Below are 14354 nucleotides of genomic sequence, written 5' to 3'. Positions count from 1 at the left end.
CTGGGGTTCATCAGATGATTAAATGGAGAGCCCTGTTATCTCCAGAGAGATTATTCCAGTATGTCAGGGACAACTGCACCCCCATGGTGTTATGCAGAAACAAACTCAGCATCCATCAACTGATGAGGGAATAAAGGAAATGTGGCTCGTCCATACATATTAGTGTTATTCAATCGCATATAAAAGTTCTATCATTTATGGCAACAGGGATGGAGCTAGTGATCATCAAGGAATAAGCCAGGATTTGAAAGACAGAGATGGTTTGACCTTGTAGATGGAACGTGGGCAAGACCTCATAGATGTTAGAGAGTAGGATGATGGTTACCAGTGCTGGGGCAACAAGGAAGGGGCCGGAAACCTGGTCGGCCAATGGGAACTAAGTCACTGTAGACTGAGTAACAAGTTCTGGTGCGGTTCATGGGACACTTTGGATGGTGGTAGACTATATAGTTCCCAGAAGCTAGGAGAAATGGTTTGGAATGGTCGCCTCAGAAAGAAAGGTCCAAGGCTTGAGTAGATACATATGCACAGGCTGGAGAGACGGTTCATGAGAAAAGGACTTGCCATGCAAACCTGTGGACCTGAACTGGATTTCTAAAACCCACGGAGCAAGCCCGAGGCAGTGGTACACGTCTTTAATCCCAGCACTCTGACAGTAACATGGGAAGTCTCCCAGAAGCTCACAGACCAGCTGGTCTGGAGCATTCACCAAGGCAGAGACAATAGAGACCCCTGCCTCAGCAAGGAGGGTGGAGAGAACTAACTGCCCGAAGCTGGCCTCTGATCTCCACATGTGCACCAGGGCACCTCCTAAACATGAAGTAGAACATTTAAGTGATCCTCACACTGATCTAGATATTACTCAATGAACACATATACAAACACATCACACAGCACTCCAAAAATCTTTGCAATTTATGCATCAATTTAAAAATAAAGTTTAAAAAAATGTTGGCACTGGATGGTGGAATTACAAATGAATTTACCTTCTTATTGGTTTTTTATATTTGCTAAATTTCTACAAGGGAAAAATGGGTTGTAAAGCAGAATCCTGTCCCTCTATGATTAGTATACGCTTAAAAACATAAAGAAGCCCGTCACTCTAAAGAGAATACTTTGGTTCGCCCACAACAGAAAGGACATGACATACATTTTCAGCTTAAAAAGTGAAATAATTATTTCCCTGTGTATGCTGTAGTAGGAAGTCAGTGGAGGTGATTAGCAGGGCACTAATTTTAAATTCTCCCCTGCTAAACAAAAATAATCAACAACACTTTTCTGTAATGCCAGTGGTTTGAAAGAATTCTCACTGGGTCAAACAATTAGTAATAAAGGTGACAAATCCACAGTAAAAGCAGTGGAAAGGTATTGACGTATCTTGAGGCATGCCTCTGCTGAGTTCTTGGAACTGAAAGCAAAGAATGGATTTGTCTGTAATGAGGCTTTATCTGGGGAGCCAAGTCTGCCAGAACTGAAGGAAGAAGGAAGATGGCTGTCAAGATGGCAGTGAACCTGAGCCAGCGCCAACATCAGCACTGACTCCCAGGGTCACACAGTCCCTGTGTCATAGCCCTCAGTGGCCTGTCTGTCTTGAGGAAGGGCAGAAATCTCTCCGGTCTGGAATCTCTTTAAACTGTGGAAATGTAGTGTTCGCACTTACATCTGATGCCAGCAAGCACTAGGATACTCTTAGCAATGCTTATGCTATCCTTGCAATCCATTTTGTGCGCCTGGAGATGCTGATGTCACAGTGCCTGTGGTGGAGGTCAGCAGGCAACTTGTGGGAACTGCGTCTCTATTTCGCCATGTGGTCCCCACGTGTGAGTGACAAATCAAAGATTCTCCCTTCTCCTTGTGAGCTGAGGGGTTTCAACTCAGGTCTTCAGGCTAGGTGGGGAGTGCCTTTACCTGCAGAAGGACCTGTCTATTTAGGTTTTTAAAAGTGAAGTTCCAGGTGGTGGTGATGCACACCTTTAATCCCAACACTTTAGAGGCAGAGGCAGGTGATCTCTGTGAGTTTGAGGCCAGCCTGCTCTACAGAGTGAGTTCCAAGACAACCAGAACTGTTTCACAGAGAAACCCTGTCTTGAAAAAACAAACAAACAAACAAAAAAAATGTGAAGCTACTTTTAAAAACTTAAACAAATCCTACCTAGATGGTTCGATCTGGCCTGACCTTCAATTGATTACATTTTAAATGGTAGTTTGCGCTATTATGCATAAAGAGGACCGGCTATTAAAACATGTGTGTATATTTAGAATCATTTCAGTACTACTGCGTATATCCTCCATTCTGAGACACATTGTTCTAGATAAAAAGAATCTGGCATGGCAGAAGTGCCAAGGGAGAGGTCACCCTGAGCCCCACTGTGGCTGTGGGACTAATAATAGCAGAAGCGTGGCTCTGTGGGGTCACCTGAAGCACTGCAGCCGAAGTCCCCGGGCGAAGCAGCCAGCTTGGTATTCTTTCCCATCCATGACTGAGGGGACTGTCTCTGTGTCCTCCACTATGACAGCCATCTCACTGTCTCGCTTGCCCAGCATGCTCCGGTCGTTGATGTTGGCAGAACCTAAACGGAGAAACAACAGAAGAGGACATCTTCTTTTTTTTTGTTTTGTTTTGTTTTTCGAGACAGGGTTTCTCTGTGGTTTTGGAGCCTGTCCTGGAACTAGCTCTTGTAGACCAGGCTGGTCTCGAACTCACAGAGATCCGCCTGCCTCTGCCTCCCAAGTGCTGGGATTAAAGGTGTGCGCCACCACCGCCCGGCTAAGAGGACAACTTCTTTTTTTTTTAGAGGACAACTTCTAACAGCCACTGCCAATGGCCAACCCTTTCCCATGCTTCCTGACTCTCAACACCCCAATTTTGTCAAAGATGTCGTTTAGGGAGGTAGGGGCCTCCTCAGGATTAGCCCAAGCAAGACCTTTGGTCATTTTAAAGCAACCTAGAATCATAATGTCACCATCTTTATCAGTGAGTAGATTAGGAGACGGCCTGGGCATGGTTCCAGACAACGTGAAGCTTCCAAGGGGCTTCTGAGAAAGTAGAACTTTATGCCATCTCTTCCATCCTTTGGATGTTGATGTTAGAAGATCCATCCACAGCCATCTTTCTAACGTGAGGGCTGAGCCAACAAGAATGCCCACAGGTTTGAGAGATGGCTCAGCAGATACTGACGTTTCCTGCTCTTGCTGGGGACCAAGTTCATTCCTAGCACCCATGTCAAGTGGCTCAGAACATTCTGTAACTCTAGATTCAGAGGACCTGATGCCTTCTTCCGGCTCCAGGGACACATAAATGAAAATAATTATTTAAAAATCCCTACAAAATATTGTGGAATAAAACTTTAACAAGGAGCTGGGTGGTGGTGGCGCACGCCTTTAATCTCGGCGCTTGGGAGACAGAGGCTGGCAGATCTCTGTGAGTTTAAGGCTAACCTGGTCTACAAGAGCTAGTTCCCAGAGAGGCTCCAAAGCTACAGAGAAACCCTGTCTCAAGAAAAAAACAAAAACCTTTAACTAGGAAAAGATGCGTTACATTTGTTTAACTATGTAAGGATGTGTTGTTGTTTTACCTTGCCTGACTAAGCAGCACCTGATTGGCCAAAAAAAAAACAAGGCTGAATGGCCAATAGCTAGGGCTGGGTGGTGGTGGTAGACAGAGAGAAAAGAGAGAAGAGACAAGAGAAGAAAGGAAAGAATGAGGGAGATGAGCAGGGTTAGCCAGGAAGTCGCCAGGCAGCCAGACACAGAGTAGACACACAGAAGGAAAGAAAGATAAAAGGCCCAGAGACAAAAACAAAGATGAAGAGAAACAGATTAAATTAAGATATAAGAACTAGTGTGACAAGCATAAGGCTGAACATTCATAACTAATATTAAATCTCCATGTTATAATTTGGGGGCTGGCAGTCCAAGAAAGCCTGTTACAACAAAATCCGGAGACTCTGAACTAGTTAACGCTGGAGCGTTCTTGTTTATGAAACAATGTGTGCTTATTGTTTCATACACTTCCGGTTTCTACCTGCGTCTCAAAGGAAGCTGGCTAACTGACTCGTGAAGGAGAGTTCAGAGAAAACCGGCACATCAACTGACTCAGTACAGAAGTTGGATTTTTGTTCTTGTTTGAAAAAAACAAAAACCAGAACAGTCTTTCTAGTCTTCAGGTTGCACAAGGAATGTTAAATGCCAGGTGTGCGTTCCCAGCCAGTGGCTAATCTGAGTTACAGTCTGCCCTCGATGGCTGCAGCCCTCCACCTCCGCTTGCATGGCAGGCTGTAGCCTTGGTATCACCGTCCCTCTATTTTGAAACCTCAGTTGGGGCAGTAGTGCCAGTGCCGTAGGCTTTTAATCGCAGCACTCCCGAGGCAGAGGCAGACAGGCCTCTGTGAGTTCGAGGCCAGCCTGGTCTAGAGATAAAACCTCAATTCCCCAAGGATGTTGACTTCCCCTTGGCAAGGATGAGTCTTTTATTTCAGATGTGTACAGTGCACTCTTTCTTATTGCCTGATTGCTCACAATAGATTAATGTGGGTCATGGAAAGTCATGCATGTGCACTAATTAGCTTTAGCATTACACCATGAGGTTTGCCAGCTTTTTTCAGCTAAAATATAATCACATGATTTCCCCTCTTCTCCTTTCTTCTTCCAGCCCTTCCATGCCCCTTATTGTCTTTTCTCAAATTTATGTCCTCTTTTTAACTGTTATAGATGCACATAAATGTAACAATAATGATACTGTTATATAATGATACTGCCTAGTCCATTTAGTGTGACTTGAATGTATCCTTTGGTTCTGGGTAATTAACTGGGGGTTCATCCTTTGAGACTCTTTCTCCCACCATCCGCATTCCTTAGTGGCCTGCAGCTCTTTGTGCAGGTGTGGAACCCTCCTCGTTCCGCCTTAGTTGTTGTACTTGCTCAGATCTTTAGCCAGTCGTGTTGGTGCAACCAGGGCTGCAGGTGGGGAAAATTTGCTGGAATGTGGCATTTGTATCCCTCTGTCTAGCTTAAGCATTCCTTCCTAGGTGCCACGAAGGGAACTCCCTGTGTTTCTTTGGGAGTTCACTCTCTTCCTGCCCTAAGCAGAGACCACTCAGGGTCTGGGTCTGCAGGATTGGGTAGTGCTTCTCTAGCCAAGATCAGAACCCTGTGGGTGGGAGCCAGACTGGAACCCCCACATATGTATCCATTATCCCCGAATCCATCCATCCCATTGCAGCAGCCCTGAACTCCCGCGGGCGGGAGTACACTCCTGGCATTGTGGGCGGAAATGTTAGAGACCGGAGTAGGTGCTGTCTGTACAAGCCAGGGAAACAGGCCTGGCAGGAATGCAAGATTTTGTGTCTCTCACCCTGACTACTAGACTGGAGAAACAATGGGTGCCAAAGAAATGGGAATTCCCCCCAGAAATCCCATGCTGGGAGAAAAAAAAAAACTGTCTTCTGGCAAGAGGTTTCACAGTTGTAACAACTTAGCAGAGGACCTCACAGCAGGAGAGTGAAGCCCACGTGATGGGTTAGTGCTGGGCAGGACTGCACTGGCGCGGTGGAGAGCACGCTCAGATGGCCATAATTTTAGCTCTCCATTCAAACCTCACAGTTTTAGTGAAGAACCCTGAAGACAAATGCGGGGGCTTCACTGGGTCTCTTTACCTTCTTTTCCCAAGATGGCCACATTGAAGAATCTCCTCTATTTTTTTCTGTTTTCCATTATTGCCTTGCTGAACATGTGTGGCTTGGGACACAGGCTGTGATAAAATGAGGACTCAGTTCCTGTCCCCAGAACCTAGGTAAATGCTGGGCAGGCATGACGGTCCACCTGCGATCCAGTGTCCGGTAGGTAGAAATGGTGATTTCTGGAGCAGGCTCACTAGCTAGTGTTGGATTTTCTTCTACTCTGGCCCCATGCTGGGAGCCAAAATATTTGCTTTTTATTCTTTGCTTTTACTCTTAGTTCTTTTGGAGGGCATGCAACCCAGCTTCCAAATAAATCACACGTGGATATTATTCTTTCTTATAAACACCTGGTCTTAGCTTGGCTTGTTTCTTGCCAACTTTTCTTAAGTTAACCCATCTACCTTCTGGCTGATGCGGGAGAATTGTCTATATTCCGTCAATCATGTTTCAAATAAATGCTGATTGACCAGGCAGGAAGTATAGGCAGGAAAACCAAACAGGAAGTAGAAATGATGCAATGAGAACAGGAGAATTCTGGGAAGGAGGAAGTTGATTCCTCCCAGTCCTGCACAGACCACCGAGGAAGCAGGATGTGACCTGCCAGCTGAAAAAGGTACCAAGCCATATGGCTAAATAGATAAGAATAATGGTTAATATAAGTCATAAGAGCTAATAAGAAGCCTGAGCTAATGGGCCAATCAGTTTATAACCTAATGTAGACTTTGTATGACTTTCTTTGGGGCTTGCCAGCTGTGGGGAACTGAGCAGGGCAGAAACCCCAACAAGCCGGTCCCGTTCATGTTACATCTAGCTTTGGGCTTTTTCCTTTTCTTCTTTTTATCTTACTTTCACCCTTACTCTGTGGTTGGTTGTGTGGCTGGGGAGCTGGTCCCTGATGGCCTCCTCTCCTTGTTCTTTTTTTTCTTCATTTCTTCTATTTATTCTCTCTGCCTGCCAATCCTGCCTATCCTTTCTCCTGCCTCGCTATCAGCCATTCAGTTCTTTATTAGACCACCAGGTGATTTAGACAGGCAAAGTAACACATCTTTACATTGTTAAACAAATGTTCCAGAGCATAAACAAATGTAACACGCTTTAAAATAATGTTCTACAACAAGCTAGGCTCCAAGGAAGCCAAGGGCCCCACCTTAACATACGAGGTGGAAAGTGACACACAGTCAAGACACATAGACAAGACATATATACACACATATGTGATCATGCATGCACACTTCACACACAGAGACACCCATACACAGATCTTAGACGGACTTAATTCTGACAGGGAAATTCGGATAAGTGCAAATTTTATCTCCAGTCTTGCTGTTAAATATTCCTGTGTTCTGAAATCAAATTCAGAAAAGGAGTCGCAGGATTGGGGCATTCCTCATTTCTACATAAGAGGAAGAGGAAGGAGGAATCTGGGGTACATGGAATGGACACAGGTTCTCGGTGCCTTTTGAAGAACACAGAGCATAGTGAGGAGACTTCTGACCCTTCAGAGTTTGCATCACTGATAGCGAATATGTGCTGTGTCTGTGCACTAGCTAATATGGAACTGACCTGTTTTTATTAAGTCATTGCCTAGATCATTTAAAAAACCATTTCTGCATAAAACTGGGCATTTTCAAAACACAGCAAAATGCAAGAGAGTATAAAAAAACAAACATCAAAACAATGATAAACCACCACTGAATCTATCACCTAGGCAAGGACAACAGGACCCCTCCCCAAACCTCTTCAGTGCCTTCTCGCATGTGCCCTTCCCTCCCCCAAGGAAGGCTTGATGGTGCTCTTCATGTTTATCAGGCTGTGCCAATCTAGGTCTTTTGAAGAACTGTTACCGTGCCATTCCTATATGAACAAACACGAGTGTCTTCTAGATATGGCTCTGGGTGTTCTCTCCTGGCACTGCTATAAATTCCCCTACCAGCTTCCTAGGAGGTTTGCCATTCTTCATTTGAAGGTGTTTCTTGAGGGTTTTAAATTTTTTATTATGTGATGCATACGTGTGTGTGTGTGTGTGTGTGTGTGTGTGTGTGCATATGTGTACATGTGGTCTGTGAGGGGGCATGTATATGTGTGACGGGTGTCCACTGAGGCCAGATGCATCAGATCTCCTGGAGGTGGAGTTCCTGAGAGCCATTCCATGTGTGTGCTGAAACTGAACCCAGGTCCTCTGCAAGAGCAGCATTCACCATCAGCCACAGATCCACTTCTACAACTGTTCCTTATGTGTTTTGAAAATTAAATGTTTTGTGAATAGCTTCCTTAACATTTGTGATTTTTTTATTCCCTTTACATTATTATTATTACTTTCAAACAAATTAATTTCTATTTTCTCATCAGCAGAAAATGTCCCAAGAACCAAAAGAAAAGAAATAGGAAAAATCATTTGGTGAAAAGGAAGGGGGATGTGAAGGAACAAGCTGGTGGGCGCCACACTGAGGGCACTCCTGTGCCGTCGGACGATGGTCTGTATGCTGTCAATTATATTTTAAATAAGCATTGATTGGCCAGTAGCCAGGCAGGAAGTATAGGCGGGACAACCAGACAGGAAGTAGAGGTGGGGCAAGGAGAACAGGAGAATTCAGAGAGAGGATGCAATATGTGGCCATGACCCAACCACAGAAGAAACAAGATGTGATTGCCTCACCAAATAAAGTACTGAGCCACGTGGCTAACATAGACAAGAATAACGGACCCATCTAAGTTATAAGAGTTAATAAGAAGTCTGAGCTACTAGGCCAACCAGTGTATAACTAATGGAGAGCTCTGTGTGATTTCTTTGGGACTTGACAACTGTGGGAACCAGGCAGGACAAAAACCACAGGCAACACTCCTGAGAATTGGCTAGAAGGAAATTGTGATGGAGTAGGTAGCCGTGCAGGGAGCAGCTGAAGAACACTGCAGGAGCACAGGCTCCGCCCTGCCTGCTGCTGAAGAACCTCCGAAGGGACTTAGAGGAGGTGGTTGGTGAGCAGACTGAAAACTTTCAAATCCCTCATCCTAAAGAGGAGCTACAATCCCTCTGACTGGAGAGGACAGTGTTTGATCCTGAGGGGACCAATGCACCTGCAGGCCTGTGTCCACCACACTGGGGGAGACAGGTCCCAGAGAAACACCCCAGCCTTGAACGTGTCCATGTTCTCAGTTCCAGGATTACACTGGGGAATCAACCGAGGCCTCAGGGTAAACAAACTATGAAAGCAACAAATTGGAAGTGAATATGCTTTTAACAAAAAAGAGGGCAGTCCTTTGCAATCATAGAGAAAATAGAAAGAGCAAATTGGAGAGTGGTTACAGTTGAAAAGAAAGGAACGGCCCTGTGAGATATGCAGACAAAAGTGTATAAACAAAGATAGAATTGGAAATTATGTAATAAAAGTATGCTAAGATCTAAAAAAACAAAAGATATTAGCTTACATGGTTCATATAAACAAGTCACATGACTGAAATAAAACCACACTGCACGTCAGCAGGTTTAGACTATAGAGTTTCATGAAGAATTATGACTATTCCTTTCTCTTGTTTTATATTAAATGTTTCAGATGTCTGTGCCTATTTGTAATTTTTTTATTTTTCCTTTTATTGAAAATAGTCCTCTTTCATACATATATTCTAATTATGGTTCCTCTTCACCCAACTCCTCCCACCACAATCCATACCCGACCTCGGATTTGAAGACAAACAGACATTTAAAAGCTAACAATAAAATAAGATAAAACAAAACCAAGCGAAGTAGGACAGAAGCCAAAGAAAAAGCTCAAGAAACACCGCGCACAGATGCAGAGACACACGTTTACACATGGAGAAATCACAAAATCAAAACCTGTAAAATTCAGAAAAAGGAACCAGAAGCTAAAATAAAAGTCCTGACAAAGCATGAGACAAAGTGCCTCCAAAAATGCCACTGATGGCTGTCTACTAGGTGCCCAGTGAGACTCTGCCAGAGAAAACTAATTGCTCTGGGCTAGGGCTGTGGGCTTGTGTTCACTTTCCCTGTCAGTGCTAGGACCCCAGCTGGCTCAGACCTGCACAGGCCAGTGCATGCTGCCAGTGTCTCCGTGCACTCAGATGCATCAGTCCTGTGGAGTCTGGAAATCATTGCGTCCTTGTGTCCTCCATCCCCATTGACCCTTAACTATCTTTCCACCTCCTCTTCTGCAGGGGTCCCTGAGCCTAGAGGGAGGGGCCTGATGGAGACATCCCAATTAAGACTGAGTGTTTCAGGGTCTCTCATTGTCTGCACATTGTCCAGCTGCAGGAGGGAGTTTATAGCAAAATGTCACCAGGTGTCGTTTTATTGCCATGTTCATTTATCAGAACAGCTGTATTTATGACCAGATGTTTCTCTCCTGACCGCCTGTTCCCAAATACCCACTGGTCACTTCCCAAATAACTGACTCAGAGACTTAATATTACTTATAAATGCTCAACCAGTAGCTCAGGCTTATTACTAACTAGCGCTTACATTTTAAGTTGACCCATATGCCTTGTTTAGGCTCTGCCATGTGGCAGTACTGTTATTAGCATGACATGTTCATCTCCTGCTCTGCCTGCATCTAGCTGGCAACTGGTCAAGCAGTGTTTTATTAAACCAATTCGAGTGACAAATCTTTACAGTGTATAAGAGGATTGTTCCACAGCAAGTATGTGGTTTTGCCCTAACTCCTATCTAGTTTTAGGTTCTTGGCTCCTCAAGCAGCCTTGGATGTGCTTCTTTCTCATGGAGTGGGCCTTAAATCCAATCAGATATTAGTTGGTTATTCCCACATGCTTTATGTCACTACTTCACTAGCGAACCTTACAGGAAGGCCATCATTTGGAGATCGAAGAGTTTGCAGCTGGGCTGGTGCTTGGCTTTCTCCTCTGGCAGCAAACAGAGTACCTTCCAGCACCCTGAACACTAGTCAGTAGGGCTGAAGGCTCTAGGAAGGCACCAACCTGACTTTTCCATGTTCAAGGAGTTGTGCAGGTGTTATGTTCAGCAAAAGGGCTTTATTATAAGTTTGTAGAGACCAATCAACAGCCTTGGCAATAGCCTGTGTTGTTTGGGGGTTCTCATGGGCCAAAAAATCAATTAGAAGTAACTTATTCCCAAAACTAGAGGCTTCCTTTGATGGTGAGAGATGCCCTGTTGGGGTTCCATTTTCCCCATTATTTGGATTTTCAATCAGATCACCTTCATATGTGAACATATTTTGGAAACTTTCTAGTGTATTAGGTTTCCATAGTATCCCTCAAATGGCCCTAGTTTTAGGTGTCCCTCCCTGTATTCCTTCCATCTCCATCTCTTTCTTCCCTCCTCATTTACTCCTCATTCTAGTCCCCCACCTTGTCCATCCATAATGATGTATTTATTTTATGATCTTTCTCTTCCTCGGGAGATCCATCCCTGCCCTCTAGCCCCTTACTTTGTACCTAACTTCCATGGTTATATGGATTGTATGTAGCCTGCTTATTGAAGACTTAACAGCTAACATTCACATATAAGTGAATACACATTATTATCTTTTCGGATCTGGGCTACCTCACTAAGGATGATTTTTTTTTTTATCTCCATTCATTTATCTGGTTTTATGTTGAAGTCTTTGATCTATTTGGAGTTATGTTTTGTTCAGTGTAATAAGTCTCTATAGAGCAATGATTCTCAAGCTTCCTAATGATGTGACCTCATACTGTGATGACTCCTCCCCTTAACCATGAAATTATTTTCGTTGCTACTTCACAATTGTAATTTTGCTATTGTTATGAATCATAATGTAAACATTTGTGTTTTCTCGTTGTCTTAGTGACACCAGTGAAAAGGTTGTTCACCTCTGGGGGTTGTGACCCACGGGGTTGTGACCCACGGGGTTGTTCACCTCTGGGGGTTGTGACCCACAAGTTGAGATCAATCGCTGTGGTTCTCACAATCTTACCTGTACTGTGACCCTTTCATACCTCCTGCTGTGGTGACCCCTCGCCTCGACCATAAAATTATTTTCATTGCTACCTGACAATTGTAATTTTGCTGTTATAAATCATAATGTAAATATCTGTGTTTTCTGATTGTCCTAAATGATACCAGTAAGAGAGTTGTTCAAACCTGGGGATTGCGATCCACAGGTTGAGAACCATTGCTTTTGAGTAAAGGATGCTTTCTTAAAAAACTGTTGTGCACAAATATTAAAAGAATCAATTTCTCTAGTCTTTATCCCTATGTGTGTGTGTGTGTGTGTGTATATATATATATATATTCAAGCTATTTTTACATGTATATTCATACATGTATGAATCTATACACATATATGTACACTGATCTGTGTATATTTTCTTGCTTCAGAATTACCCTTTTCCCAAAGAATATTCCAGATAAGGCATCTCATTACTGCTAGTTATGAGAATTTTTTTTTATTTTCTCAGTGAGGCTAGAGATGAAAAGGGCATATAACTGTCAAAAAAGTGTCAAAATACTTCATGGCATTTAGCTTTTTGAAGACTAGGGAATTAATACAGCTGAGAAGCAATATTTTGTTTAAAACAGATGAGCAGAGTTCCCAGCAGTTCCATGTACCATCTCTACTGATAACAAAGTTCACACACGCACAGACACACACACACAGACATGCACGCAGGCACGCACACACCGACCACTCAGTTTTCAGAGCGATTATATGCTGGCTAGTTTTATGTCACCATGACACAAGCTAGAGTCATCTGAAAGGAGGGACCTCAATTGAGAAAATGACCCCATAAAATCTGGTCGTAGTGCGTTTTCTTGATTAGTGATTGATGGGAAGGCCCAGTCCATTATAGGTGGTGGTCCTGGGTCTGGGCATTTAGTCCTGGGTTCTATAAGAAAGGAGGTTGAGCAAGCCATGTTGAGCAAGTCAGGAAGCAGCACTCCTCCATGGCCTCTGAATCAGCTCCTGCCTTCAAGTTCCTGCCCTGTTTGAGTTCCTATCCTGGCTTCTTTCAGTGATAGACTACAATGTGGAAGTTTAAGCCAAATAAACCCTTTCCTTCCCAACTTGGTTATGGTGTTTCATCACAGCAATAGAAACACTAGCTAGGGCAGGTTATTAATTTTCTGTATCTCATCCACTTTTCCAGTAATTCGTGTGACAATATTAAACGACAAACAGTCCAATGATGTTAATGCAGGGTGTTCAGTGTGTCTGAAACCAGAAGGAGGCTGGATGTCACCCCTCTGTCCCAGAAGTTCCAACCCAGCATGTGCATGCCTCTCTCCTGGACCAGTGAGAGAAGGGAGCATATAGAAATGCTCCTTCTATCATTCGAACAGGACCTTGATCTTAAAACAGGGCTATACCATTTCACTAAAACACAATGCTTTCTCTACCTCCACCCATATCAGCAAAGCTGACAGTTCCACACCATGACTGAGAATGTTCAAAACATAAACATTAGCAAACATACTGGTATGTGCACTGACAGTAAGTCTTTAGCATCCTTCTGGCCTGATTGATCCCTGACCCCGGATCTGTAGATGAGGTCAGATGATAAACACAGACCACACACATCATGTTTGAAATACTTCCCTTGCTGATTTCCTCTCCTCCAAATCCCAGAAATCTAGGCACTTAGACTCAAATAAAAATAAGGGAGTAATAATGAATTAATAAAATGAGGGCTAGTGCCATGGCTCAGCACTTGCTGCCAAGACTACAGATTGGAGTTCAATCCCCAGGACCCTCTTGGTGGAAACTCATTTAAGCTGGCCTCTGACTTCCACACAAAAATGCCTAGCATGCACCACAACAATCATCCAAACAACCAAACAAAAAGTAAACATTTTAAAAAGGATCCGTGAGATCAGGCAGATGAATGGCTGTGGGGTCTCAGCCCTGCTTTAAACACTGTGACATGCACCAAGTCCCCACCATTGCTCTAAATCTCTGGTTCTGTATAGAGTAAAAATCAAAGGCAACAAAGCACAGGTCAGCAAGGATACAAAAGAAAACGAGTGTCTCTGAAACAGTTTGGGTGTTACATGACAAATCTCAACAGCCGAGGAAGCATGGGAAAGCAGGGACCGTTGACAAGAAGCACGGCACAGCCCACACACTTACCAATAATAACCGTGTTGTCATCAGCAATGAGTAGCTTGCTGTGGACATAGATGAGCTCGGTGACCAGGTTCCCCTCCAGCTCTGCGTGTGTTCTCAGGCCACAAAACGATATGTAATTTATCCACTGATTGCCAACTGCAAATCAGAAAGAAAATGCTAAAATCAACATGACCATGTCCAACAGAGGCACACCAATGTTGACTAAATAATCTACCACTTTAAGCAGGTGATTTATACACAACATATAATATCTTTGGCAAAATTTAACCAGGACATTTTTATGATGGAAGGAACTAATATTGATAACTGAATGAGTGTCCTAGTCTTATGAGGTTGCTGTGACACAACACCCAGAAGCCACTGTGGGGAGGAGAGGGTTTATGTGACTTATCCTTCCAGGTCACAGTCCATCCCTGGGGGAGGTAGGGGCAGGAACTCAAGGCGGGTGCTTAAAGCAGCGACCAGAGGAACGAGGCTTGCTAGCTCGCTCCCTGGCTTGTTTCCTGCTCTTCACCATCACTGTCCTGCCCGTCACCATCACTGTCCTGCCCGTCACCATCACTGCACTGCACGTCACCATCACTGTCCTGTCCGTCAC

General features: G+C 44.0%; 1 protein-coding gene across 4 annotated transcripts in view; it reads right to left on the bottom strand.

The window, feature by feature from the left end:
• Positions 1 to 14354, bottom strand: part of Pld1 (phospholipase D1) — a 200996-nt gene that overhangs the window by 8325 nt on the left and 178317 nt on the right. For all 4 annotated transcript variants that reach the window (XM_075950991.1, XM_075950995.1, XM_075950992.1 and 1 more), the window contains 2 exons: positions 13757 to 13891; positions 2417 to 2570 (listed from right to left, as the gene is read on the bottom strand). In XM_075950991.1, coding sequence (XP_075807106.1) covers positions 2417 to 2570; positions 13757 to 13891 — 289 coding nt within the window. The remainder of the gene's footprint in view (positions 1 to 2416; positions 2571 to 13756; positions 13892 to 14354) is intronic.

Source organism: Microtus pennsylvanicus, chromosome 16 (assembly GCF_037038515.1).
Source record: "Microtus pennsylvanicus isolate mMicPen1 chromosome 16, mMicPen1.hap1, whole genome shotgun sequence".
Lineage (NCBI taxonomy): Eukaryota > Metazoa > Chordata > Mammalia > Rodentia > Cricetidae > Microtus > Microtus pennsylvanicus.
This window is presented reverse-complemented; position numbering and strand designations above follow the sequence as displayed.